General features: G+C 42.3%; 1 protein-coding gene across 2 annotated transcripts in view; it reads right to left on the bottom strand.

The window, feature by feature from the left end:
- adcy3a (adenylate cyclase 3a) overlaps positions 1 to 25,892 on the bottom strand; it is a 67,520-nt gene that overhangs the window by 21,986 nt on the left and 19,642 nt on the right. For both annotated transcript variants that reach the window (XM_061819512.1, XM_061819513.1), the window contains exons 5-12: positions 20,876 to 20,987; positions 19,992 to 20,119; positions 19,575 to 19,733; positions 18,583 to 18,748; positions 11,595 to 11,714; positions 11,102 to 11,244; positions 8,530 to 8,691; positions 8,228 to 8,315 (exon numbers count right to left, since the gene is read on the bottom strand). In XM_061819512.1, the coding sequence (XP_061675496.1) occupies positions 8,228 to 8,315; positions 8,530 to 8,691; positions 11,102 to 11,244; positions 11,595 to 11,714; positions 18,583 to 18,748; positions 19,575 to 19,733; positions 19,992 to 20,119; positions 20,876 to 20,987 (1,078 nt within the window). The remainder of the gene's footprint in view (positions 1 to 8,227; positions 8,316 to 8,529; positions 8,692 to 11,101; positions 11,245 to 11,594; positions 11,715 to 18,582; positions 18,749 to 19,574; positions 19,734 to 19,991; positions 20,120 to 20,875; positions 20,988 to 25,892) is intronic.

Below are 25,892 nucleotides of genomic sequence, written 5' to 3'. Positions count from 1 at the left end.
AGATAGGCTCCAGCACTCCCGCAACCCTTGTGAGGATAAGCGGCTAAGAAAATGGATGGACGGATGCTTCACTTACTATAAGGGAAGGATGGTTGGGATGGTGAAGAATAAAGGGAGGCTGCGCTCAGCTATTGCTAAGTGAGCAAGTGCACGTAGCTGTTGCTAGCGGTAAATTCCTCATCAGCGTCCTCTCCTTTCTGCTCTTTTAAAGTTAGGAACATACGCTGTGCCTTTTCCATGAATGAACACGAGGCTGATATTAAGCCTACGTTGATTCGTATCCTCGATCCATAACGTAAGTAATCTTTCCATCTCGGCAACGATCGAAGAATCTTGCTTCGTTTTTTTTGTCACAAAAAAAAGTTGCTTCGTTATCACTGTATAGAGCTCATGCACGTGACATCACAGTTTGCATGGCACCATATTGCTGGTCAAACCTAGCTGCTCTGCAGAACGGGAGCCATTGAATTGGAGCAGATTTTTCAAATTGCCCGAGGCCTGCTGTGCTGTTGGTTGTCACAATAGACGACACAGTTCTTCAAAGATATCATTCTACAGAATATCAGCGAAAAAGACCAGAAAAGATTGATGGGTTGCTGGTCAAACAGAGCTGCTCGGGCTTCGCTGAACCGGAACACATTTTTCCCAATGTCCGAGACCTATTGTGCCGTTGGTTATCACAATAGACAAGACAGTCTTTTAAAGAGATCATTCTATGGAATACCAGCTGAAAAGAGGAGAAAAGATTGATTGATTTCGGCGATTAAATGGGATGGATGGTGCCCAACGAAATACACGACTGTGTAGCGATCATTTCATTTCAGGTTGGAATTATTCTTCTCAATCTCAAATAACCAAAAAGTATTTATAATGCCAAATTGACTTATTTGAACAATGCGTATTTTTAAAAAAAACAAAAAAAAAAAACGTCTAAGGTTTACGGATCGAGGTTAACATGTGGCCGCAATACGCTTCCATATACGGAGGAGACGACTCCCTGTTCTAAATTTTTTTTCCCAATCATAGTTAATGAATGCGAGTTTGTCTAAAACTGGGGGTCATTTATTTAAAGATTGGTATTTGTATCAGATATGTGTGTATGTGTATCAAAAAAAATCTAACTATGTGGGATTTATTCCTGATTGAGAACAGATCCAGCAATGAAGTATTTGTATGCGTCCAGACTTACAGTGAAGAAAATAAGGATTTGAACACCCGTTATATTGCAACTTCTCTCACTTAGAAATCATGGAGGGGTCTGAAATTTTCATCGTAGGTGCATGTCCACTGTGAGAGAGATAATGTAAAAAGAAAAATCCAGAAATCACATTGTACGATTTTTTTTTAACAATTTGTGTGAAACAGCTGCAAATAAGTATTTGAACACCTCTCTATCAGCTAGAATTCTGACCCTCAAAGACCTGTTAGTCTGTCTTTAAAAGTCCACCTCCACTCCATGTATTATCCTGAATCAGGTGCACCTTTAAGGTCGTTAGCTGCAAGACACCTGTCCACCCCATACAATCGGTAAGACTCAAACTTGTAAGATGGCCAAGACCAAAGAGCTGTCCAAAGAAACCAGAGACAAAATTGTACAACTCCACTTGGCTGGAAAGGGCTACGGAGAAATTGCCAAGCAGCTTGGTGAAAAAAAGGTCCACTGTTGGTGTTTTCATGCGAAAATGGAAGAAGCTAAACATGACTGTCAATCTCAATCGGAGTGCAGCCCATGCAAGATATCACCTCGTGGGGTCTCAATGATCCTTAGAAAGGTGAGGAATCAGCCCAGGAATAAACGACAGGACTTGGTCAATCACCTGAAAAGAGCTGGGACCACCATTTCCAAGGTGACTGTTGCATGGCACGGAAGGTTCCCCTGCTTAAACCAGCACATGTCAAGGCCTGTCTTAAGTTTCCAATGACCATTTGGATGATACAGACGAGTCATGGGAGAAGGTTTTGTGGTCAAATGAGACCAAAATGGAACTTTTTGCTCATAATTAAACGAACCATGTTTGGAGGAAGACGAATGATGAGTTCCATCCCAAGAACACCATTCCTACTGTGAAGCATGGGGGTGGTAGCGTCATGCTTTGGGGGTGTTTTACTGCACATGGGACAGGACGACTGCACTGTATTAAGGAGAGGATGACCGCGGCCATGTATTGTGAGATTTTGGGGAAGAACCTCTTTTCCTCAGTCAGAGCATTGAAGATAGGTCGTGGCTGGATCTTTCAGCATGACAATGACCCGAAGCACACAGCCAGAAGAACCAAGGAGTGGCTCCGTAAGAAGCATATCAAGGTTGTGGCATGGCCTAACCAGTCTCCAGACCTAAACCCAATACAAAATCTTTGGCGGGAGCTGAAACTACATGTTTCTCAGCGACAGCCCAGAAATCTGTCTGATCTAGAGAAGATCTGTGTCGAGGAGTGGGCCAAGATCCCTCCTGCAGTTAACTACAGGTTTGACCTCTGTAATTCCAAACAAAGGCAACTGTATCAAATATTAACAGTGGTTTACTCAGGTGTTCAAATACTTATTTGCAGCTGTATCTGTCACGTCCCATCAGAACGAGAGTAGGACCCAAATGCAGGAACTCGGAAGACGCAAGGTAGTTCAAGAAGAGACACGTTTATTATATATATATATATGCAGAGGTAGGGGATCTAGCAGGCAGTCCGGTGCAGCAGCGGTAGTTGGACATCGGGCGAAATGAGCAGGTGAGCGAGCAGGCAGGAGTCGGTGCAGAGGAGAACAATAAAAGCAGGCAGAAGTAACGAAGGAGTCAGGCTTACAAGGTTGGTCGGAGAACGGACGAAGGTCGGTACACACAGGTTCAATCAGGGATACCGGAGCACACGAACGGGACATGAAGATCATCGAACTGGCGCCAGCCAGTTGTCATCGCGGTCATATAAATCCACAGCATAATCAGGCTGCATGAGGCGCAGGTGTGCACCTTCCAATCAGCGCACCTGCGCGGACACCCGCACAGCTCGTGCTGGAGCGGCAGGATCATGACAGTCCCCCCCCCCACCCCCTCAAATAATTAACACAGGCAGGGGTGGGCGGAAGGGGTGTCCGGAGGAGGGCACGACCCCCTCGAACCCCAGTCTGGTGGACAGGTCAGGAGGACGACCCGGACGCCAAGCACCAGGGTCCCCACGGGGCGATTCGGGCGGACGACCTCTGTGAGGAACCAAACGAAGAAGCAGGCACAGAACGAGGCCGGCCACTGCTCCGGACGAGAACCTCCCACGCCGTAGTTGCCAGACAACCAGGGATTGGTTGCCACCAAGGCTTGGTCAGTAGGCAGCCGTGGATTGGTCACCAATTAGGCCAAGTCATGCAGCGGCTGGGAGCCATCTGGAGTGAATAGGATAATGGAGAGAAGGACCAGAGCCATGACCGCCATCCCGAAGTCTCTCCAGCTCCAGGGTGGCTCCAAAGAACTCCCCAGCTCCTCCTGGACAGCAACGTGAGAAGGCGGCGACACCATCGCCTCCAATGCAGAGGTAGGGGATCGAGCAGGCAGTCCGGTGCAGCAGCGGTAGTTGGGACGTCGGGCGAAGAGAGCAGGTGAGCGGGCAGGCAGGAGTCGGTGCACAGGAGAACAATAAAAGCAGGCAGAAGTAACGAAGGAGTCAGGCTTACAAGGTTGGTCGGAGAACGGACGAAGGTCGGTACACACAGGTTCAATCAGGGATACCGGAGCACACGAACGGGACATGAAGATCATAGAACTGGCGCCGGCCAGTTGTCATCGCGGTCATATAAATTCACAGCATAATCAGGCTGCATGAGGCGCAGGTGTGCACCTTCCAATCAGCGGACCTGCGCGGACACCCGCACAGCTCGTGCTGGAGCGGCAGGATCATGACAGTATCACACAAATAAATCGTTAAAAAAAATCATACATTGTGATTTCTGGATTTTTCCTTTTAGATTATCTCGCTCACAGTGAACATGCACATATGATGAAAACTTCAGACCCCTCGATGATTTCTAAGTGGGAGAACTTGCAATACAACGGTGTTCAAATTCTTATTTTCTTCACTATATATATGCTTTCAAACTTTTCTGTGTAAATTACGACGATTTACTCATCACATACAGGTGTACTGTATATCCAGTTTTCCAAGGCAAACGGAAGTCCACTTTGTTATCGGCGAAAACATCGACTTCGGCATTAAATATGGGTCCTCTATGCCAAATGTCTCATTTTTCCATGTACCTTCGTTTATTATCACCTTCTAAATGTTGAACGGTATCGGACAAAACTCTTGTCATGCTATGAGGCATATTTTCGGAATTAACTTGCAACAACGCTTTGTCTGACCGGCAATATGGGGAGTCACGCGATTTTATGACGGAGGTGCACGAGCTCTATACCTCATAGGGGTGAAACCCTTCACGTGCGCTAAAATACAGGCTTTGTCGCCACGTCATCCGACTGAAGCCCAAGCCCTTATGTCCGTCATGTCTGTCAGTGTTAATCCTTTCTGTTTTTTTTTTTTTTTTTAAAATAATGTTAAGCTTTGTTTTCATGGTCATTGCTTTTCTTTTGGCTGGACCAGCATTGCTTTCTTCTTTGAGCCCATAATGTGTAAAAAGGTGGGCAAAAAGGGCAAATAAACTCCCAGGGCACAAACAAAGATAAGCAGTCTGTGGACTACGGCAACTTCACTAGGACAAACGGTTTCTCCATCATTGCGAAAGCACAGCTTCCAGGTGAATCTGCCATGCAACTTTCCAGGAAGTTATTGGATGGCTCAACAATGTATGGTCTTCATTGACAACCAAAACCAACTGGCCGGAATTCAGAAAGGCTGGAATAGGTTAGTTTTAACTGCAAGTGACGATGAGTCTGACGTAAGCGACGCGACCTCTGGAGTTGGCGGACTTGTTTAGAAGTGACACCAAGGATGAAGATTTCATTGGATTTTACTTACCGGGTTTTGGAGTGACACGAATGGTTTTGGTAAACTTCTTAGTATGTTATTTATGTTATAGTTATCGGAATAACTCTTAATATGTTCTGTTAACATACGAGGCACGTTCTCAGTTGTGTCATGTAACGTAAGCATACCGTTAAGCCTGTTGTTGCCTCAATTCTATTTTTATTTTAAATTGTTCATCATTTAAATTTTAAACGGCTCCTGTCATGAAATGGACGATTTTTAGTGTTATTAATGAAAAAACGTCAGCCAATATGGGCCCATGCGTTTTTTCACCACAAAACCTGATTTTGACGTATACAGCTTTTTGTAACTCCCGCCATGAAAATCCTCTTGAGGGATTTATTTTCGAGAAGAAGCAGGAAGTGACATAAAGGACAGCCGCGCCCCCAAGTGGACTCGTTTTTTTCCATGAGTTTTACCTCCAGGAAGGTAGCTCGTTGTTCCTTCGTGTTAGCCAAAATGCCGGCTCATTGCATTGCTGGACATTGCTTGAACACTCGGGAGAATGGATTTAGCCTTCATAAGTTTGCAAGCGACCCAGTTCATTGTGAAAAATGGATTGCATGGGTGCAGAGGACGAGAGCTTCGTGGGTTCCAAATAACAGGTAGGCAGTAATGCGCCCCGGGTCGATGGTGTTCAACAAGTACTGCGGCGGCTTTGAACATCCCCCTAAGAGCAGCACGGCTTGGCTCCATTATATGACACCACGGTGCCAAAGATCAGCCACACTAGCTGAGGCACCGCGTTCGGCGGTCACTGTTTCTGCGAAGGCTGCGTGTCGGGCTTTGGGGACGGGGGCAGCTCTGAAGAACCCAGCCGAGAATGCCTCACTCAGTCGCGTGCGAGCATAAGGCGCCCTGGCTCGACTGTGTTGCTCAGTACTGCGTCGTCTGTGAACACCCCCCTAAAACACGACGGCTCGGCTCTGTCATGAGCCACACTGGCCGGCTCATCCGCGATGGCTCATCTCCGCCGCGGAAGTGGATCAGACGGGGATGCGGTTTGGCCGAGATCGCATATCATCTGAATATGGCTCGAAACAACAGTATAATATTGCCCCGAGGGCTCGAAACAATAGTGTAATATTGCTCTGGGAACTTCACTTGGTTGTGTGGTGTTCTCCTTTTTGAAAAGAGCTTCCGTGTCAAAAGTGACGCGTTTGTCTCCCATAGTTAGGGTGCACCGCATGTTTTCATTGGCGAATGTCCCCCAAAAATGCAACTTATACTCCAGTGCGACTTATATGTTTTTTTTCTCCTTTTTTAAGCGACGTATAGTCCGGAAAATACGGTAATATATAGAATACTGACTTTGCTTGAAACATAACAGGGTGAGAGAAATGAGGATCAAGTGTGAAGGTTTACACCCTACTGTGATACCACCTCCAAAGGTAAAATATTGGTAGAATTATTTGGTTCACGGCGGCACGGTGGCGCAGCTGGCAAACCGTTGGCCTCACAGTTCTAAGGTCCCGGGTTCGATCCCGGACCCGCCTGTCTGGAATTAGCATGGTCTCCCCGTGCCTGTGTGGGTTTCCTCCAGGCACTCCGGTTTCCTCCCACATCCCAAAAACATGCAACATTAATTGGACACTCTAAATTGCCCCTAGGTGTGATTGTGAGTGCGGCTGTTTGTCTCTATGTGCTCTGCGATTAGCTGCCAACCAGTTTGGGGTGTACACCGCCTCCTGCCCGTTGACAGCTTGGATAGGCTACAGCACTCTCCACGACCCTTGTGAGGATAAGCGGCAAATAAAATGGATGGATGGATGATTTGGTTCTTGCCATTTATCAAAAAGCAACAAGGAAAATCAAGTGGACCATCAATGCCTTCAACAGTAAAGCCTGGTACACACAAAAGTATTTTTCAAATATTAAAAACATTGAAAAAAAGAGATTTTGTGACAGATCCCATTCACAAAGGTTAAAAAATATGATATTTAACAGTTTTGCTTGTATTGTGTATGGTGTGTTCTGATAATCTCAACACAGAACACCATAGACAAAGATTCTCGTGATCACACTAAACTGGAGAAGAAAGACTTCTAGATATGAGGGAATGTTTGCCGTGTGGTTCAGAAGATTGTTGCAGCTAGGAATCTTGTAAAATGGCATGTCCTTAAAAAACTACTAGCTATGGAAAATACTTCTTGTTCTCTGGTTAACCCAATTTTATACAAAATAAATACCATCAGGTAAGATTTTCATTTACAGGGTTTTTCAGTAAGAAGTCTTCTTTGATTGGCTACATTTTGTTTCTCTGTGACATGACTCAGGAAATGTCAATTTCCCCACACAAGAAATTTGGTTGTGAATATTGGCGTCGGGAGAAAAAAAAAATGTTGTGGTTGCGAATTCCTGACTGACCCTGATTACGTTGCACATTGGTACCTCTACTTACGAAAGTCTCTTCTAACAAAAGATTCAGGTTACAAAAAGCCTCCCCAGAAAATTTTTGAAAAGGAATTCAGAACACGAAAAGAAAAAATGCCGTTGGATTGGATGGCAGGGGGGTGTCAATCTTTACCCGTGACGCATTGCCTGTATCTTCGTCACCGAATCTACTGGATTTTCATACGCTCGCGCACACTCGTACTGTAGAACTTCTTTGCAGATTTATTCATATTTTTTCACCATGGGCCTCAAGAAATTTGATGGCCGGTGCCAGTGAGAAGAAGCAGAGCGTTGTTTTATCCATCAAAACAAAACAAGAAATTGTTGAGAAATATGAAAAAGACATGCGTACATATGGCTTCATGCTGCTGTTCCTCCAAAGGAATTTGAGAGGTTCGAAGTGGAGGTTGAACCTGAAGTTGAGGAAATTGTTTCGCTGAGAAAGGCTGAGGAGGACATCGACGAGTTGGTTCACCATGAGGATCTTTCGATGGAGAAATAAAAGGCTGGAGGCGATGCAACATGTGACAATGCAGGAGCAGTTTGCAGCATTGAGGAGGAAGCAGCCACTATTCCGTCAGCCAGAATAAAGGTGTTGACGCAATTCCATGACATTTCCGAATTTATTCAAAAGAATCATCCAGAAAAAGTGTTAACTAGTCGGACTATCGATCACTTCGAGGACGTTTGCCTTGCACATTTCCGCAAGATTATTAAAAGCCGTTAAAGGCAAAGGCTATTTACATGTAAAATGCGTTTCTACTTACAAATGTGCACGTTTAGGCAGCTCTAGCAATGGATTCCAGTGAACAGAGAGTGAAAACTTGACAAAATCTCACTTTAATATGAGCATATGTGTTTTAACTCACCCTGGGGAAGATGGCGGCCAATGAACAGATTGTCAGGATAAGGAGGAGGACTTCTCCCACTGCAAAAGTGATGTAGTTTGTAATCAACCTGTTAATGAAAACAAACATCTTGTGAGTGAACAGTCAACAAGTCAACAAGTGAGAATGTAATAGAAAAGGCCAATGACTTGAATTTTATTCCTAAAGTTTAATAAATTAAACCCCCAGATAGTACTAATAGTCAGTACTGTGGCAATTATTATACATTATAATTATTTGTATGCATAATATAAATGTGAAGCCACTGGTTTCAAGAACAAGACCTGGGATCTATGAGGGCCTCCATGGCAGCAGTGAAGAGCAGCACCACGCAGGAGCAACAGAAAGCAGCTCCACTCTGCTTCTCTTTCTCCACCGAGAAGCGAGTCTCCAATTCTGCATCAACAAACCTCAGGGAGAGACGGTTTGTATGCTTCCCCTTCAAACTGAGGAGGAAATAAAACCTCAATACTCACATCAACCATCACCTAGTGGATTCCAGTGTTGCAAATACAGTATGTAATTGACAACAGCATATCATCCATCCATCCATCCATCCATCCATCCATCCATCCATCCATCATCCATCCATCCATCTTCTTAGCCGCTTATCCTCACAAGGGTCGCAGAAGTGCTGTAGCCTATCCCAGCTGTCAACGAGCAGGAGGCAGGGTACACCCTGAACTGGTTTCCAGCCAATCGCAGGGCACATAGAGACAAACAGCCGCACTCACAATCACACCTAGGGGAAATTTAGAGTCTCCAATTAATCTTGGATGTTTTTGGGATGTCAGAGAAAACCAGAGTGCTCGGAGAAAGCCCACGCAGGCACGGGGAGAACATGCAAACTGGGCTAGGATTTAACCTGGGTCCTCAGAACTGTGAGGTCAATGGTTTCCAGCTGCGCCACCATGCCGCCAACAGCATATCATTTATTCAATATTTATCTAGCGCACTACAAATGTATATGGCAGCAAGAAGCAATAGGCAAAGTCATTTAATTATAAATCTTCCCAAGAGAGATGGAATTTAAATTCTATCAGGTGGAGTGATGAATCCTCAATTTGTATTCCCCAAATTATTTTTACTAGGGTAGGGTTGGTTATTACAAATTCATATTGAGCTGAACTTCCCCATAGTCTGGTGGTTCTCTTTTTTTTTTTTACACAAAATACCACCACACACCAGCATGACTAACGTTTGGTGGGAAGATATCCATCCATCCATCCATTATCCATACTGATTATCCTCACTAGGGTCGTGGTGTACCAGAGCCTATTCCAGCTGGGCAAGAGGCGGCGTACATCCTCCTTGCCAGCCAATCGCAGGGCACATATAAAAAAACACATTCACATCTATGAGCAATTTTCAGTTTTCAATTGATCTATCATACATGTTTTGGGGATGTAGGAGGAAAGTGGACTACCCGGAGAATATCCACGCAGACACAGGCAGAACATGTAAACTCCAGGTGAAGCGGAATTCGAACCTTGGTGCTCAGAACTGTAACGCAGATGTGCTAACCAGTTGATCACTGCACCAGGAAAGTATTCCTAAAAACTATATTTATTATTGTAAGCTACTGCAATATTATGCAGACTTTGCACATTCACAACGCATTTAAGGATACAGTAGGATAAGAAAATAATGTACTTAGTGTAAATAATAATTCAAAAGTTCGACAATACAGTAGTACTTAAGGATTAAATGGAAATTATTCAACTGCACTTAAAACTTAAATACAATTTACCTGCACTTAAAAAATGCACTGAAAAAAAAATGAATGGACTGAACCTGATTTTTTTAAAAAATTAACAGTACGCATAGGTACAGACTTCATTTCAATATTTTTGCTGCATTGCATGTTTGAAATGTAAAATGTATTTCTACTTAATTCTGTCGCGTACCACTACAGAGTGATTCTCGTACCACAGTTTGGCAATCACTGCTACAGAGCAACGAAAACACTGACATAGTCATGCAGTCACATTGCAGGGCCTTTGGACACAACGGAGTCAGTCAGATGGACACGCTTGACTTTGCAATTCACTCCATCAAAAATAAAATACACATTGAACAGTCAGTCAGCTAGAAAATCCGACTGACACGGGCATGTCATTCTCTCGGCCTCACACGAACCTGCTCCTGGGAGCAGCCTCCCAACCTTTTCCTTTTTCCTGTTAATTGTGAATTGCATATAACCCTTGTGTGACGCTGTTCTTTGCTAGTTGATGTCACGTTACCGCATTCCCTGTTTCACGTTTTTGACTCACAGTAATCTGACCGTGCCTTGTGCTTTTGACATTGTCTTTTGCTTCATGTTTTGTATACTGTAGCCTTTTGGACTGCCTGCCGGTGTACTGACCTTTTGCCTGCCATTAGAGACCTCGTACTACAGCTCGTCATGAGTTGTGTATTTGGGTCCTCTCCCGTGTTCTGCCCTTCACACCTATAACTCTACTGCTACCCTAATATGAGAATGTTGTCAACAATAAAAATCTTCTGCTAGATTTGGATTTGATTATGTCCTACACCTAATTTGCACCAATGTTTATTCTCTTACTGATTTGTTTGTAATATCTAAAGAGCCTTTCTTATCAATTAAAATATATTATTTTTGACACCATGGACACCTTTTCATTAAGTGCTTCATTCGGTTAGGTGTCCAGATTGAGTCAAGACTGCTTTTATGTCAAATGTTCTTGACCAAAACCTCACTCATGTTTGTGGTTCAAGACTATTTTTTTTTTATTCTAGCTGAAGTAAAACATTTAATTTTTTACATTGTATATCTGCCTAGACTTTCTGGATAAACTAAAAAGATAACCTTTATGATGTGAGAAAATGTAGACCTACGCTTGGACAGTCTCTCGTTCCAACAGTGCCTCATTTAGCAGTTTATTGAGCTCCTGTTCATTCTCTTGAGCATCAATCACCCTTTCTGCCAGGTCCCGCAGCCGCAACCTTCGGCGAGGATTTGGGAAAGAAGGGTTTACCACCTGCGGTTCAACAAATTTCCATTATCATCATCATATCATCATCATCATGCCATTCCTTCTACCGAAGTAGAAAGAAGAAGACAAAATCTGAACAATTTGTAAAGACGTTTCCAGGGTAATTACATTTGGCTTCATGGTATGATCATACTACAAACATTACAGAATATAATGAAAATACAACAATTTTAAATGAATTCACATTTGATTTTTACAACAATATAAATGTTGTTCTACAGTTGTGTCTATGATTTAAATCTATTGTAAAATACAGTGTGGGACTCCGGACTGGAGACTTGTTTGTTTTTAAGTGTGTCATCTGTAGTCTGATCAGAGAAATTTGGAACGTTTACCCTTGTATCCAGTTCTTCAGGTTCCTCTGGTGTGGTGCAGCCTGTGCTCATGCTCCCATTACACTCTGTGGTGTTAATCAGCAGGGGGGAGTTTCCATCAGACGAAGTAACAGAGAGTTTCTAATGGAAAACAAAGGAGAGGAAAAAGGAATTAACAAGATACATCAAAGGCAATAGTTATATTGGTATAAGATTCTAGTCTTAAAAGTAATTTCAGGAAATACTGTTGGACTGTACTCTAGAAATAGTGATAAAACAGATACTCTCCCCTGCAAAAGTACTGGAATAGTGATGCCAATTCCTTTATTTTTGCTGTTGACTGAACTGCAAGAAATAACACTGACGTTTCAGATTTTATTCACACGCACTTAAATCTGGATCTGCCACTTAATTTAATATTATCATTATTACATAGATAAAACGGTGGATGACTGGTGAGCACATCCATCTCACAGTTCCGAGGACCGAGGTTCCAATATGGTCTCTTCTGTGTATAGGAGTGATTCACAAACAGTGTGGCGGGATACATTAGTGCTACGTGAGCGCTCTTCAGGTGTGCCATGGGAAGTTATCCAATTTCATGTAATTGCTTAAAAAAAAAAAAAAAATTCCAAGGAATAATGTATCTTTATTGATCTATTTATGCCAGTGAGGCACAATGACAGACAGAACAAAAAATCCTCTTCTATTAGATGGCAGGAGGTACATACAGTAATTAATCTATCCATTTTTGGTGACAATTACTTTTGTTGGTGTGCCTTGGGATTTTTCAATTTTAAAATATGTGCCTTGGCTCTATTCTTCTTCTTCTTTTCCTTTCGGCTTGTCCCGTTAGGGGTCGCCACAGCGTGTCATCTTTTGCCATCTTAGCCTATCTCCTGCATCTTCCTCTCTAACCCCAACTGCCCTCATGTCTTCCCTCACCACATCCATAAACCTTCTCTTTGGTCTTCCTCTCGCTCTTTTGCCTGGGAGCTCCATCCTCAGCATCCTTCTACCAATATACTCACTCTCTCGCCTCTGAACATTTCCAAACCATCGAAGTCTGCTCTCTCGAACCTCGTCAGCAAAACATCCAGCTTTGGCTGTCCCTCCAATGAGCTCATTTCTAATCCTATCCAACCTGGTCACTCCGAGCGAGAACCTCAACATCTTCATTTCTGCCACCTCCAGTACAGCTTCCTGTTGTTTCTTCAGTGCCACCGTCTCTAATCCGTACATCATGCCCGGCCTCACCACTGTTTTGTAAACTTTGCCCTTCATCCGAGCAGACACTCTTCTGTCACATAACACACCAGACACCTTTCGCCAGCTGTTCCAACCTGCTCGGACCCGTTTCTTCACTTCCTGACCACACTCTCCATTGCTCTGTATTGTTGACCCCAAGTATTTGAAGTCGTCCACCCTCGCCACCTCTTCTCCCTGTAGCCTCACTCTTCCCCCTCCACTTTTCTCATTCACGCACATATATTCTGTTTTACTTCGGCTAATCTTCATTCCTCTCCTTTCCAGTGCATGTCTCCATCTTTCAAATTGTTCCTCTGCATGCTCCCTGCTTTCACTGCATATGACAATATCATCTGCGAACATCATGGTCCAAGGGGATTCCAGTCTAACCTCATCTGTCAGCCTATCCATTACCACTGCAAACAGGAAGGGGCTCAGAGCTGATCCCTGATGCAGTCCCACCTCCACCTTAAATTCCTCTGTCACACCTAAGGCACACCTCACCATTGTTCTGCTGCCATCATACATGTCCTGTACTATTTTAACATACTTCTCTGCCACACCAGACTTACACATGCAGTACCACAGTTCCTCTCTTGGTACTCTGTCATAGGCTTTCTCTAGATCCACAAAGACACAATGTGCCTTGGCGCTATAAAGGTTGGAAATCACTAGTGTAGAGTTTGCATATTCTGCCTGGGTTTTCTCTGGGTCCTCCAGTTTCCTCCCATATCTCAAAAACATTGAGGATGACAAGATTGCCCATAGGTGTGAATGTTAGTCCAAGTGGTTGTTTGTCTATATGTGCCCTGTGATTGGCTGGTGACCAGTTCAGGGTCTACTCCCCCTCTCACGCACAGTAGGCTGGGAGAGGCTCCAGCACGCCCACAACCCTAGTGAGGATAGGAGCCATAGAAACTGGATGGATTATATAGTATTAATAATAATTGGATAAGACTGCGGACCTGTTTTTTTGTCTTTTATTCACGATGCTATGTTGGAATGAAATGTATTATGTTCATATGTAACTCTCTCATTGCACGATTTGCTGTATATGTATTAGTATTTGCTTATATTTTACTTTGTTTAACTCTGGTGTCTGCAGGCAGGTTGGTATTGCAATTGCCTTCCCTGGAGAAACAAGCGGTAAATTATTCATTACAATTATATCATTGACAAATGATTTGATTAGATTTGAATAGTGATGCAAATCATTATGTCATGTGGGCAAACTATGGCCCATTGACCATTTCAATCTGTCCCGTTAAAGATTGGTACAGAATTGCCAGAATCATACCAAAATCCTGATTAAATTCATGAGACCTTGTCTGTAATCCTGAATACTTCCACCAGGTTGCGCTGTGCTGCCCACTGGTTCTATCAGGCCGTAGGTGGAGTGACACATTCAGTTCACGTTGGCTGTTCTGTTTCTACTATACTTCTGCTCTGAACACTTCAACCACCAGCAGTGGACTACAGAGAAATAATGTCAACAGTGAATGCAGAGAAGTCATTCTGCTATTTTAAGAAACAAGTGACGTAATGCATTATTTTCTTATCTCCAAATTGTCTGTCAGTAAAGCATGGTTGTATACTGATGATTCAAAGATTAGCGATAGATAATTTCACAAAACTTGCTAATATATCTATTGTTGAAAGAAAGGGATTGGGAGGTGAACCTCCGGCACTCCGGTTTCCTCCCACATCCCAAAAACATGCAACATTAATTGGACACTCTAAATTGTCCCTAGGTGTGATTGTGAGTGTGGCTGTTTGCCTCTATGTGCCCTGCGATTGGCTAGCAACCAATTCAGGGTGTACCCCGCCTCCTGCCCGTTGAGAGCTGGGATAGGCTGCGGCACTCCCGTGACCTTTGTGAGGATAAGCATCTAAGAAAATGGATGGATGGATTGATGGAGTCAGAACTGTGATCTGGTTTAACGCGCTGCATGGCTGATGTCACATAAGTAAGTGGTTCTCCCCTGCCTTCAGTTGCCCACAGCTTTGCTAGTTAAACACCTTTTCTTCCTCTTTCCATCAATTTTACAGTAGTGGGAGCAATGGTGTGTGTTTGTATGTTTGTTTGTATATCAAACGGCCACTAACAGTACTTTAACATTTTCGTACACGCACACAGAGTTGTCTTCATGGAGCACAACTGGCATCTATCCATCCACCCACCCACCCTTTAGAGAAGTGTACTGGGAATAGTGTAACATTTTGTGTTATGTCAATTGTGCACTTAGTGTCTGACTTAACACTAATGCAGTATCTAAGTTATTAGTTCATGTTAATGTAATTAATTGTTGTGGTGTACTACACATTACCAAGTAATGAGTACAGTGAAGCAAATGCTTTTTTTTTTGGTTTTGTTTTTTGCAGTGGATCACGATAGCAAAATTCTGACTGACTGATACATGCACCTGGAAACATTATCACGGTGAAAATCTAAAACATCAGAAAAAGCAGTGGAATGAAAACTGACAAAACAACTTTTATGATTATATTGATTAATTCAAAGCATTATGATGGAGTTGAAAAATTATGTAGTAATGGAATTAGCTCATTCTTAACATTATGGCTACATTATCATATACTGTAACGTATATGTCGATTGTGTGTGTTTGTATGTCTATAAAATTGTACATGTATATACAGTGAATATATGATATATATACCCATGGAAAAAAATATTAGCGTACCCTTCTCTCTTCAATTTACTGTTCATTATAAGACGTACTACAACTAAAGGCCTTTTACCTGAAGAACACAAAAGATTAATTGTATTATTTTAGTTATTATCAAGAAAGCCATGTTTAAACAAAGCTACCTTTAGTTTCACCTTGTCAGGAGCCATCCTGGAGTACAATGATTAGTCATGCTTTTGATACTGTTAGTTTCCTGCTGGTAACACTGATTCTTGAGTGCATTGAATGCAGAGAATCCAAAGTCTAAAAAAAAATCAAATGACTTTGCTTATAATGCCTTGTGAGCTGCGGGGGTTACATCCAGACAGCTGGTGGCAAAAACTAAAGAATGCTAACTTTTCTGCAGGAGTTAGTTGGCAGTGTGAAGCCATTTGATTCTCCCAGCTACCACACAGTCCCACACACACAACTTGTCGTAAGATAACCAGTTATAGGTGGACTGTTGGCTGTTTTGCTACTGGCCTTGAACACACTGTAGGAATTGAGTGCTGTCGTGTAAGTTTTAGTTTTTTAATTGATTAATAAAAGCATGTAACGTTCTATTTTATTTTTTACCTTAAAATACTTTGGTATGATACTGGTCTCGGTACTTGGTCCAACGCTATAGAGCTCATGCACCTACGTCATGAAATCACGTGACATCACCATATTACCGGTCTACCAAAGCATTGTTGCAAGTTAATTCCGTTGAGACGAAACGAAAATATGTCTTATAGTACGACATCCAGAGTTTTGTCCGATATCATTAAAATTTTAGAAGGTGATAATAAACGAAGGCAGGTGGAAAAACTAGAGACACTTGGCATAGAGGACCCATATTTAATGCCGAAGTCGATGTTTTTGCCGATAAGAAATTTGACCGTTATTTGCTTCCGCTTGTCGTGTCCTGGATATACACATGTATCTGGTGAGTAAATCGTCGAGATTTACACGGAAAAGTTCAGAAGCATATAAATGTCTGGACGCATACAAATACTTGGTTGCTGTATCTGTTCTCAATCAGGAATAAATCCCACATAGTGATGACCCACTCAGATTTTTTCAATAAAGATACCGATATTTAAATAAATGACCCCTGGTTTTACACAAACTAGCATTCAGTAACTACAGTATGACTGGGAAAAAAAATTGCCTCAGTACACGGAAGCGTATTGCTGCCACATGCTTATCTTCGTAAACCTCTCTGTGACCATTTTTTTTTTTTAATACACATTGTTCTCAAATGAGTCAATTTGATATTATAAATACTTCTTGATATTTTGAGATTGAGAAGAATAATCCCTACCTGAAACGATCGCTACAGGCGTGTGTATTTCGTTGGGCACCATCCATCACGTGCATGATCTCTATCAACTTTTTTTCAATACAAATAGTTAGTTTCTTTCGGCTTGTCCCGTTAGGGGTCGCCACAGCGTGTCATCTCAGATGAAAGCACATATTTGTTTGGCACTATTTTTACACCGGATGCCCTTCCTGATGCAACCCTTCTCAGGGAGTCAATACAAATACCAATATTTAAATAAATGACCCCTGGTTTTACACAAACTCGCATTTATTAACTATGATTGGGAAAAAAATTTAGGACAGGGAGTAGTCTCCTCCGTATACAGAAGCGTATTGCGGCCACATGTTAACCCCCGTAAACCTCTCCACGACAGATTTTTTTTTTTTCTTAAATATGTATTGTTCTTAAATGAGTCAACTTGGCATTATAAATACTTGTTGGTTATTTGAGATTGAGAAGAATAATTCTGACCTGAAATCAAGTGATCGCTACACAGGCGTGTGTATTTGGTTGGACACTATCCATCACGTTTAATTGCCGAAATCCAACAATCTTTTCTCGTCTTTTCTCCAGGTAAACTATAGAATGATCTCTTTGAAGATCTGTCTCATCTGTTGTGACAACCAACAGCACAAAAGGTCTCAGGCATTGGGAATATTCTGTCTGTTCAATGTCTCCCACAATGTCAAGCAGCTCTGTTTGACTGGCAATATGGCGCTGTGAAAACGGTGACGTCATGTGCACGAGCTCTATAGCCAGTGCTTGTGCAATGGCTTCAATTGTGCTTCTCTCTGCCTCATAATTTCTGTTTTTTCACACACAGATAATTTTCTCGACAAAAATTTGCAGAAAGAAAAGTCCGATACTTTAAGAAAATGATACTCTGGACTTAAAATTCTTGACTATATTAAACCTGTTGCAAATTTGCAACCCGTGCCCGGAAAGAGTTAACAGGTAAAAATATCACATTAGATAACATCTGAGCTGCTTAAACTTACAAGGGCCGTGAGGCTGTTGGAGCCTTCACCCAGCTATCTTCGGGCAGGAAGCATGGTACACCTTAAACTAGTTGCCAGCCAATCACAGGGCACATACTGTAGAAACAAACAACCATTCATACTCACAATCCCATCTAAGGGCAATTTAGAGTCTCCAATTGGTGCATGTTTTCGGGATGTGGGAGGAAACCGGAGCGCCCGGAGAAAACCCATGCAGGCACAGGGAGAACATGCAAACTCTACAGAGGCGGCCCGGGTCTTGAACCCTGGTTGTCAGAACTGTGAGCCCAACACTCCAACCAGTTGCGCCCCAAGCACACACACACACAAATATATGAATATGTGTACACACACACACACGCACACAAACACACGCACACACACACACACACACACGCACACATACACACACACACACGCACACACACACACGCATACGTTTAAAGTAGCACATTAAATGTCTTTGTAGTGTATTAAATTAAATAATGGTTGAAAAGGATTTGCAAATCACTGTATTGTGATTTTATGTACATTGCACATAGCCTACCAACTTCACTGGAGTAGGGGTTGATAAATGCATAGGGAAAAGGCCCAAATATTCACATATTGTTTCATATTTACTGTTGTAAATTGTTTTGTTTGTTGATGTCAAACACAAATGATTTCAGTAAACAGTGGAAAATATAGGAATCTGCCTCATCAATTCTTTTAGAAAGTAGTGTACTTGAATATCACTCAGTAATGTGTGTATGTATGTAGGTTCTACTTACTACACTGTTGATGCCGTTTTTTCCCACAGGTCCTTTGGAAACAACGACTAGATAGGTCTCCAGTCCTCTCTCCCTCAAATAGTCACAGCGCTCACCTCCATTCCCTGGTTCAACTTCAAACTCTCCGTGAAGACATTCCATGGTGGTCTGTGAGATGTGGACACGACTAGTCCCCACAAAAATCAGGAATGAGGGTGGTGCAGGGATATATGGGAGAATAGGGTCAAAGTTCAGCCACTTGGGGTAAGTTTATGTAGCCTGCCTTTAGGGTTGACTAATGAACTTTTGAACCACTAGGAAAAGTAGAGCACTGCTAATAACTAGGCAGACAATTGTTCAAAACTACGCTCCTTAAAAATAACAAGCGAACAGTTGAGTTTTTAGTGGCCACCCTTTGTAGAGAACTTCAAATTAAAAATCATCAATCTTTTTTAATCAAACCATAGAGGTACCATAAAGACAATAATACAATAATATTACATTCCAAATACTTGAAAAAGTAAATACGCGACCTTCAATCTCCTCCCAGTCCAGGGGAGATAAATCTACAGTACCTTCATGAGCTTCATTTAAAATATTAAAAAAGGAACCCTATTAGGTTTTGTTTTTTTTTCAAAGTCAGACATCCAGTGAATGTTTGTGATGTGGTGCTTACAGTACATGGCAACCGTAAAACAGACCTCCCCACAATACAACACCTTCCTCTGTGGAAACAATGTGACTATAATTTACTTGGCCTGGTGGTTAAGTTCAAATTAAGTTCCTGAAATATACACAAGTTTGACAGTCAGACAGGCAGTTTTAACATTAGTAGAATTAAACAAGCATACGGTGTATTGGTGCAAAGCCAAAAATGTCTGAAATCTAACTCTGGAGGGATATAGGTTGGTGCAAATTTGGAGTACTCGGCCTAGGTAGATGCCTATGGTCTCCTGAATGGCAGTGTACACAATCACAGTGATACAATACACTTAAGCAATGCATGTTCTTACCCTGGTATTCCTCCAGCCTCCATCTTGTTGGCTACAGTGACATCAGTGGACCACACATCATATTGCCAACGTTTCTGACCAAGCACTCCCCCCAAGACTGTACCGCTGTGGACTCCAACTCGCATGTCAACATCTGTTTGTGTTTTCTCACGCACATACCTAGTGGTTGTTTACAGGTAGATGAAATTAAATTAATGTTAAATACTTTCACCTCACCAGCATCAGAGGGAAACAATAAAAAGCCAATCATCATACACAAATATGACAAATGATCCCTAAAATTAATGCATTTTCTTTCATAGCTACACAAAAACCTATGAGTCCACCTGAGTAATCAATTTCCCACTTAGCATGGGACAAACCACCCTACATCAAATTTGAACAAATCCACATGAAATCCAGCTACTGTATACTCACGAGATGGCCTCAACCATAGCAAGGCCCATCATGATGGAACAGGCAGCATGGTCCTCTCTGTAGTCTGGCAGCCCACAAATACAGTAGTAACAGTCTCCTAGGATCTTGATCCTCAACTGGTGATATTTCTGACAAGGTGGTTGGGGATTTAATCACAGAGTGATATATTTTATGTTGCATGAGCTTAGCTTAACTATGACTTCCTCAAAATAGAAATAAAATAGTTTACTAAGAATTCACTTTTACTCTGATTACTTTTATTGATAGCAAGCACTTGTGCTCATACTAACGTCAGGTATAGAAATGCAAAGTTAAAATACACACTTTCAAAACTCAGTACTTTAAAATGGACACAGAAAGAAATTAGAAACAAGGTTAGTTGCGTTATAAAGAATAGGGGCTGACTGATTAATCGGTTAGCCAAGGTTAGCCCTTTTGAAATTGGATGGTTTTTCACACTTTTTCTATGCCCTCTTTGGATAAACATAACATAAGGTAAAGATAGCAACATTCAAACAAACATTCAAGAAAATTGGCCAATTTTGTAACGTTATACAAATACAATAAGACAAAGTATTGTAAAATAGTCAAATATTCTGCCCGTAATTCAATTTCTTAATCTTTTTAAGGGACCGAAAAAATTCATTTTATCCGTTGCATATATTAAATTAATCTGGTGATTAATCAGTTAGAAGAATTTCATTCTGCCAAATATTGGATTTGGCATCTCAATAAAAAAAAATAAATATTGGTGAGAAAATCCTGGCAACTCAATAAAAAAAATTTTGGTAAGGCAATGTAGAATTTTATTAAATAGAGAAGAATAAAACTGAAGTGACAGGACATTCAATATGTACAAAAAAATGATTGATATTTAGACTCACTGCAGCTAGTTTGTCAAAGCGAGCAAAAAGTTCATTGAGCAGTTTGACCAGCTCCTGAGCACTGCATGACGATGACAGCTGGGTAAAGCCCACGATGTCTGCAAACAAAATACTGCACAAGATTCGATACGAAACATTGCATTAGTATATTTACACATTAACGTGTAGGGTATTGAACTAGTAGATTTGATAGCACACCATGCAGTAGTTGATAAACGAACTAATAATCAACTTCAGTTGGAAGTAGACTAGTTGAAATTAACTGTAAATATTCATTTTGGGGGATTCCATTTGCAAAAACACTTTTGCCTTGATTTACAAGTTTAAACTGTTCCGTAACCACACATGTAACTCAAACGACATCTCAAATCAAATCCCCACAGTGAAATGAATGTAAACGCCATGCATCTATTCCAAACACCCAATAAACGCCACCATTTTATATTTTTAATAAAGTGTAACTTCTGTAAAAACAAGATACTGAAAATAGATAAACCAGTTTTATGGAGTGTAATTAAGCTGAAACTGCGATTGGCTGGTGACCGGTTCATGGTGTACCCGCCCTCTCGCCCGAAGATACCTGGGTTAGGCTCCAGCACATCCGCGACTCCTGTGAATGACTCACGAACTAATTGACACAAAACACGCACTTTAAATGCGTCATTCTTTTATTTGTTTTGTTATTTGCTAGTTATGTTACTCTGTTTGCTGTGTTGTTTTAATTTTAGTTTTGATATGACACCGTGAGTGTGTACAACATATTCAGTCGTGACGTGCCTACACAGGCAGTGTGTGGGGCAATGTAAGCCTCTTTTGCTTACAGATGTGAAATGCAATTGTTCCTTACTGCCTTGTGAGCGTCATCATGACCATGGATTGGTTGCTGCCGAGACAGGCGAAACGAAAGCATTAGCAAGAGACGGCTTGGGGTCGGTTACCACCAAGGCGTGGGCGAAAGTCGGTTGTGGCTCGGTCGTCACGAGGCATGGGCGAAAATCGGCCTGGGATCGGTCGCCACCGAGGCATGGACGAGAGTCGGCTCTGGCTGTGCCGCCACCGAGGCATGGGTGAGAATCGGCTGTGGCTCGGTTGCCACCGAGGCATGGGTGAGTCTGTTGTGGTTCTGCCGCCAGCGTGGTGTGGGAGAGAGTCCGCTGTGGCCCGGTCGCCACTGAGGCTGAAGAGAGAGTCTGCTAGCGTTCGGTCCCTACCGAGGCGGAAGCGAGAATGCACTTGCGCTCAGTTGCCAGCGAAGTGAGGGCAAAATTCGGCTGTGGTTCCGTCGCCAGCGTGATGTGGGCCAGAGTCTGCTGTGGCTTGGTCGCCGGCGAGGCGGAAGCAAGGGGTGAATGCCGCGAACCGGGTTTCGCCGTAGCAAAAACAAGGGGCCTTGGCCGGTTGATTACTCTTTGCTGAAGCCGGTCCATGAGATATGAAAATTCAGCATTCCTTCACTCCCATTGATCTTAGATACGGCGGTAGAAGGCACCAAACTCCTCGGCCCGCTGCACCTGAAGGGGAGCAAACTCTTCATTCCCCTGGGCCAGAAGCTTCGCATCAATTGGCTTAGAGACCGCTGGGTCCATATACGATCATGAGCACGCAGCGAGGGACAGGACCCAAATGCAGGATAAGGACATAATGTTGAGGATGGTTTTATTTCAAGCAGAGCCTATACATGTGTAAGCAGTCCAAAAAAGCAGAAGCACAAAAACACGAGGCTACAGGCAAGATCCAAAAACATGCAACAAGGTCCAATGACTATGAGGCAAAGCTTAGAAACATGAACAAGACGTAAAAAGACTATAAGTGGCACAGGCTCGCTGTAACGACCGGAATACACTTCCATACGCTTGCATCCTCACGCATGATGATGCAGTGTCCAACACACACAGAGCACTGGCAAATGAAGGTGACACACTCAACGCTTACATGTCTGGTCTAATTAGCGTCCAATGTGGCGCAGTGTGGAGCTGCTGCCAGAGGCGGCACGGCCTAGGGCAGTGGCTTAGCCATGTCCTTGACAATGTTTTAGGTGTCAGTGGCACTTTAAACATGAGATGCAAGTTATTAGTGAATGTGAGATTGTTTTGTTTCAGTCAAGCAGTAAATATGAACAAAAAGATACCTGATATCCATTCATCCATTTTCTGAGTCGCTTATCCTGACAAAGGTCACAGGAGTGCTGCAGCCTATTCAAACTATCTTCGGGCAGGAGGTGGAGTACACCCTCAACTGGTTTCCAGCCAATTGCAAGGCACACGTAAACAACCATTCCCACACAAATTACATCTAGTGGGCAATTTAGAGTCCTCATTTAACCTACCATGCATGTTTTTGGGATGTGGGAGGAAACCGGAGTGTCTGAAGAAAACCCACGGAGGCACAGGGAGAGCATGCAAACTCCACACAGGCGGGGCTGAGATTTGAACCCAAATTATCTTCACGTAAAAGGTTTCAATGAACTTCATGAACATTTGGAAAGGCATAAATGTTGTGAAAAACCTTTGTTGACAATTTGTACTTATGTACAGCCCATAACATAAGACTCTACCAATTATTAATTAATGTAAATAAGCATAAATACCTCAATAACTAAAGATAACGCTATTGACTTGGGGTTTCTGCCAAACGAGACACCGTGTGGTGATGACACATAGAAAAAAAACCCACTTTAATTTACGATGCTAGATAACTATAACAGGGAGTGAAAACAAATTAGTACATCAGCGCTACTACATCACTTGTACGTATCATTTAAAAGTACATAATCAATCTTTATAAAATAACCTTGATTAGTCCCACGATGAAGAAATTTGCATCATTTCAACAGCAAACGAGGATACTGGAAATACAAAAAAAGCATGCAAGATGAGAAATTTAGCTGTAACTGCATCCACTATTTACAAGTTACAAATATTGAAACCATAATTTATTCATGAATACAATTATAGGAAAATTATTGTTATAAAATTGAACCATATGCAGAATTTTTAAAATAGTATGACATAATATACTACAAATACCATCCAGCAGTAAGGTTGTAGGCAGGATTTTAAAAATGTGAAATTCAAGGCATGGTGGCAGTTCCGGGGTTCAGTGGCAGTTTGCATGTTCTCCCCATGCCTGTGTGGGTTTTCTCCAGGCACTCCGGTTTCATCACACATTCCAAAAACTTGCATTGCTATGAGACTCTGGATTTCCCCAAGGTGTGACTGTGAATGCGACTGTTGTCTGTCCCTGGTCCTCAGAACTGTGGGGCCAGCGCTCTAACCAGCTGTTCCACCGTGTCACACAATTTAACTAATAATTAAAAACAGTTTTACTATTGATAAATGGTGGGTCGTTTTACTTTCATAGTTTATCTAATGTAAAGCTTACAAAAAAAGTTTGATTAATCAAAAACATTTCTTCGATGTTTTCTTATCGGCCTTGGCTTCCTCAGGTTTGGTTTTTGGTTTCGGTCAAGAATTTTCATTTGACTGCATCACTATCTAGCAGCCTTGATATCTTGGAGAAGAAAATATTGGCTGTAAAGAAGTGAATCATTTGAGTGACAAGAAAAAATATCGATCAATATATACAGTGAAAAAAACAAGTATTTGAACAACCTGCTATATGTCCACGGTGAGGGAGATAATCTAAAAAAAAAATCCAGACATCACGATGTATGATTTTTTTCACAATTTATTTGTGTGATATAGCTGCAAATGTATTTTGTAACACCTGTCTATCAGCTAGGATTCTGAACTTCAAAGACCTGTTAGTCCGCCTTTAAATGTCCACCTCCCCTCCATGTATTATCCTGAATCAGATGCACCTGTGTGAGGTCATTAGCTGCATAAAGACACCTGTCCACCCAATACAATCAGTAAGACTCAGACTTGTAACATGCCCAAGACCGAAGAGCTGTCCAAAGACACCAGAGAAAAAATTGTACAACTCCACACGGCTGGAAAGGGCTACGGAGAAATTGCCAACCAGCTTGGTGAAAAAAGGTCCACTGTTGAAGCAATCATCAGAAAATGGAAGAAGCTAAACATGACGGTCAATCTCAATCGGAGTGGAGCCCCATGCAAAATATCACCTCGTGGGGTCTCAGTGATCCTTAGAAAGTTGAGGAATTAGTCCAGGACTACATGACAGGACTTGGTCAATGATCTGAAAAGAGCTAGGACCACCGTTTCCAAGGTGATACACTAAGATGTCAGGGTTTGAAATCATGCATGGCACAGAAGGTCCCCCTGCTTAAACCAGCACATGTCAAGGCCCGTCTTAAGTTTGTCAATAACCATTTGGATGATACAGAGTCATGGGAGAAAGTTTTGTGGTCAGATGAGACCAAAATGGAACTTTTTGGTCATAATTCCACAAACCGTGTTAGGAGGAAGACGAATGATGAGTTCCACCCCAAGAACACCATCCCTACTGTGAAGCATGGGGGTGGTAGCGTCATGCTTTGGGGGTGTTTTTCTGCACATGTGACAGGACGGCTGCACTGTATTAAGGGGAGGATGACCGCAGCCATGTATTGTGAGATTCTGGGGAACAACCTCTTTCCTTTAGTCAGAGCATTGAAGATGGGTCGTGGCTGGGTCTTTCAACATGACAATTACCCGAAGCACACAGCCAGGAAAACCAAGGAATGGCTCCGTAGGAAGCATATCAAGGTTCTGGCGTGGCCTAGCCTGTCTCCAGACCTAAACCCAATAGAAAATCTTTGGCGAGAGCTCAAACTCAGTGGTTTTCAGCGACAGCCCAGAAACCTGTCTGATCTAGAGAAGATCTGTGTGGAGGAGTGGGCCATAATCCCTCCTGCAGTGTGTGCAAACCTCTGAACAACTACAGGAAATGTTTGACCTCTGTAAATCCAAACAAAGGCTATTGGACCAAATATTAACATTGCTTTTCTCAGGTGTTCAAATCCTTATTTGCAGCTGGATCACACAAATAAATTGTTAAAAAAAACATACATTGTTATTTTTGGATTTTTCTTTTTAGATGATTTCTCTCACAG

The sequence above is a fragment of the Syngnathoides biaculeatus genome, chromosome 5 (genome assembly GCF_019802595.1).
Source record: "Syngnathoides biaculeatus isolate LvHL_M chromosome 5, ASM1980259v1, whole genome shotgun sequence".
Classification (NCBI taxonomy): domain Eukaryota; kingdom Metazoa; phylum Chordata; class Actinopteri; order Syngnathiformes; family Syngnathidae; genus Syngnathoides; species Syngnathoides biaculeatus.
This window is presented reverse-complemented; position numbering and strand designations above follow the sequence as displayed.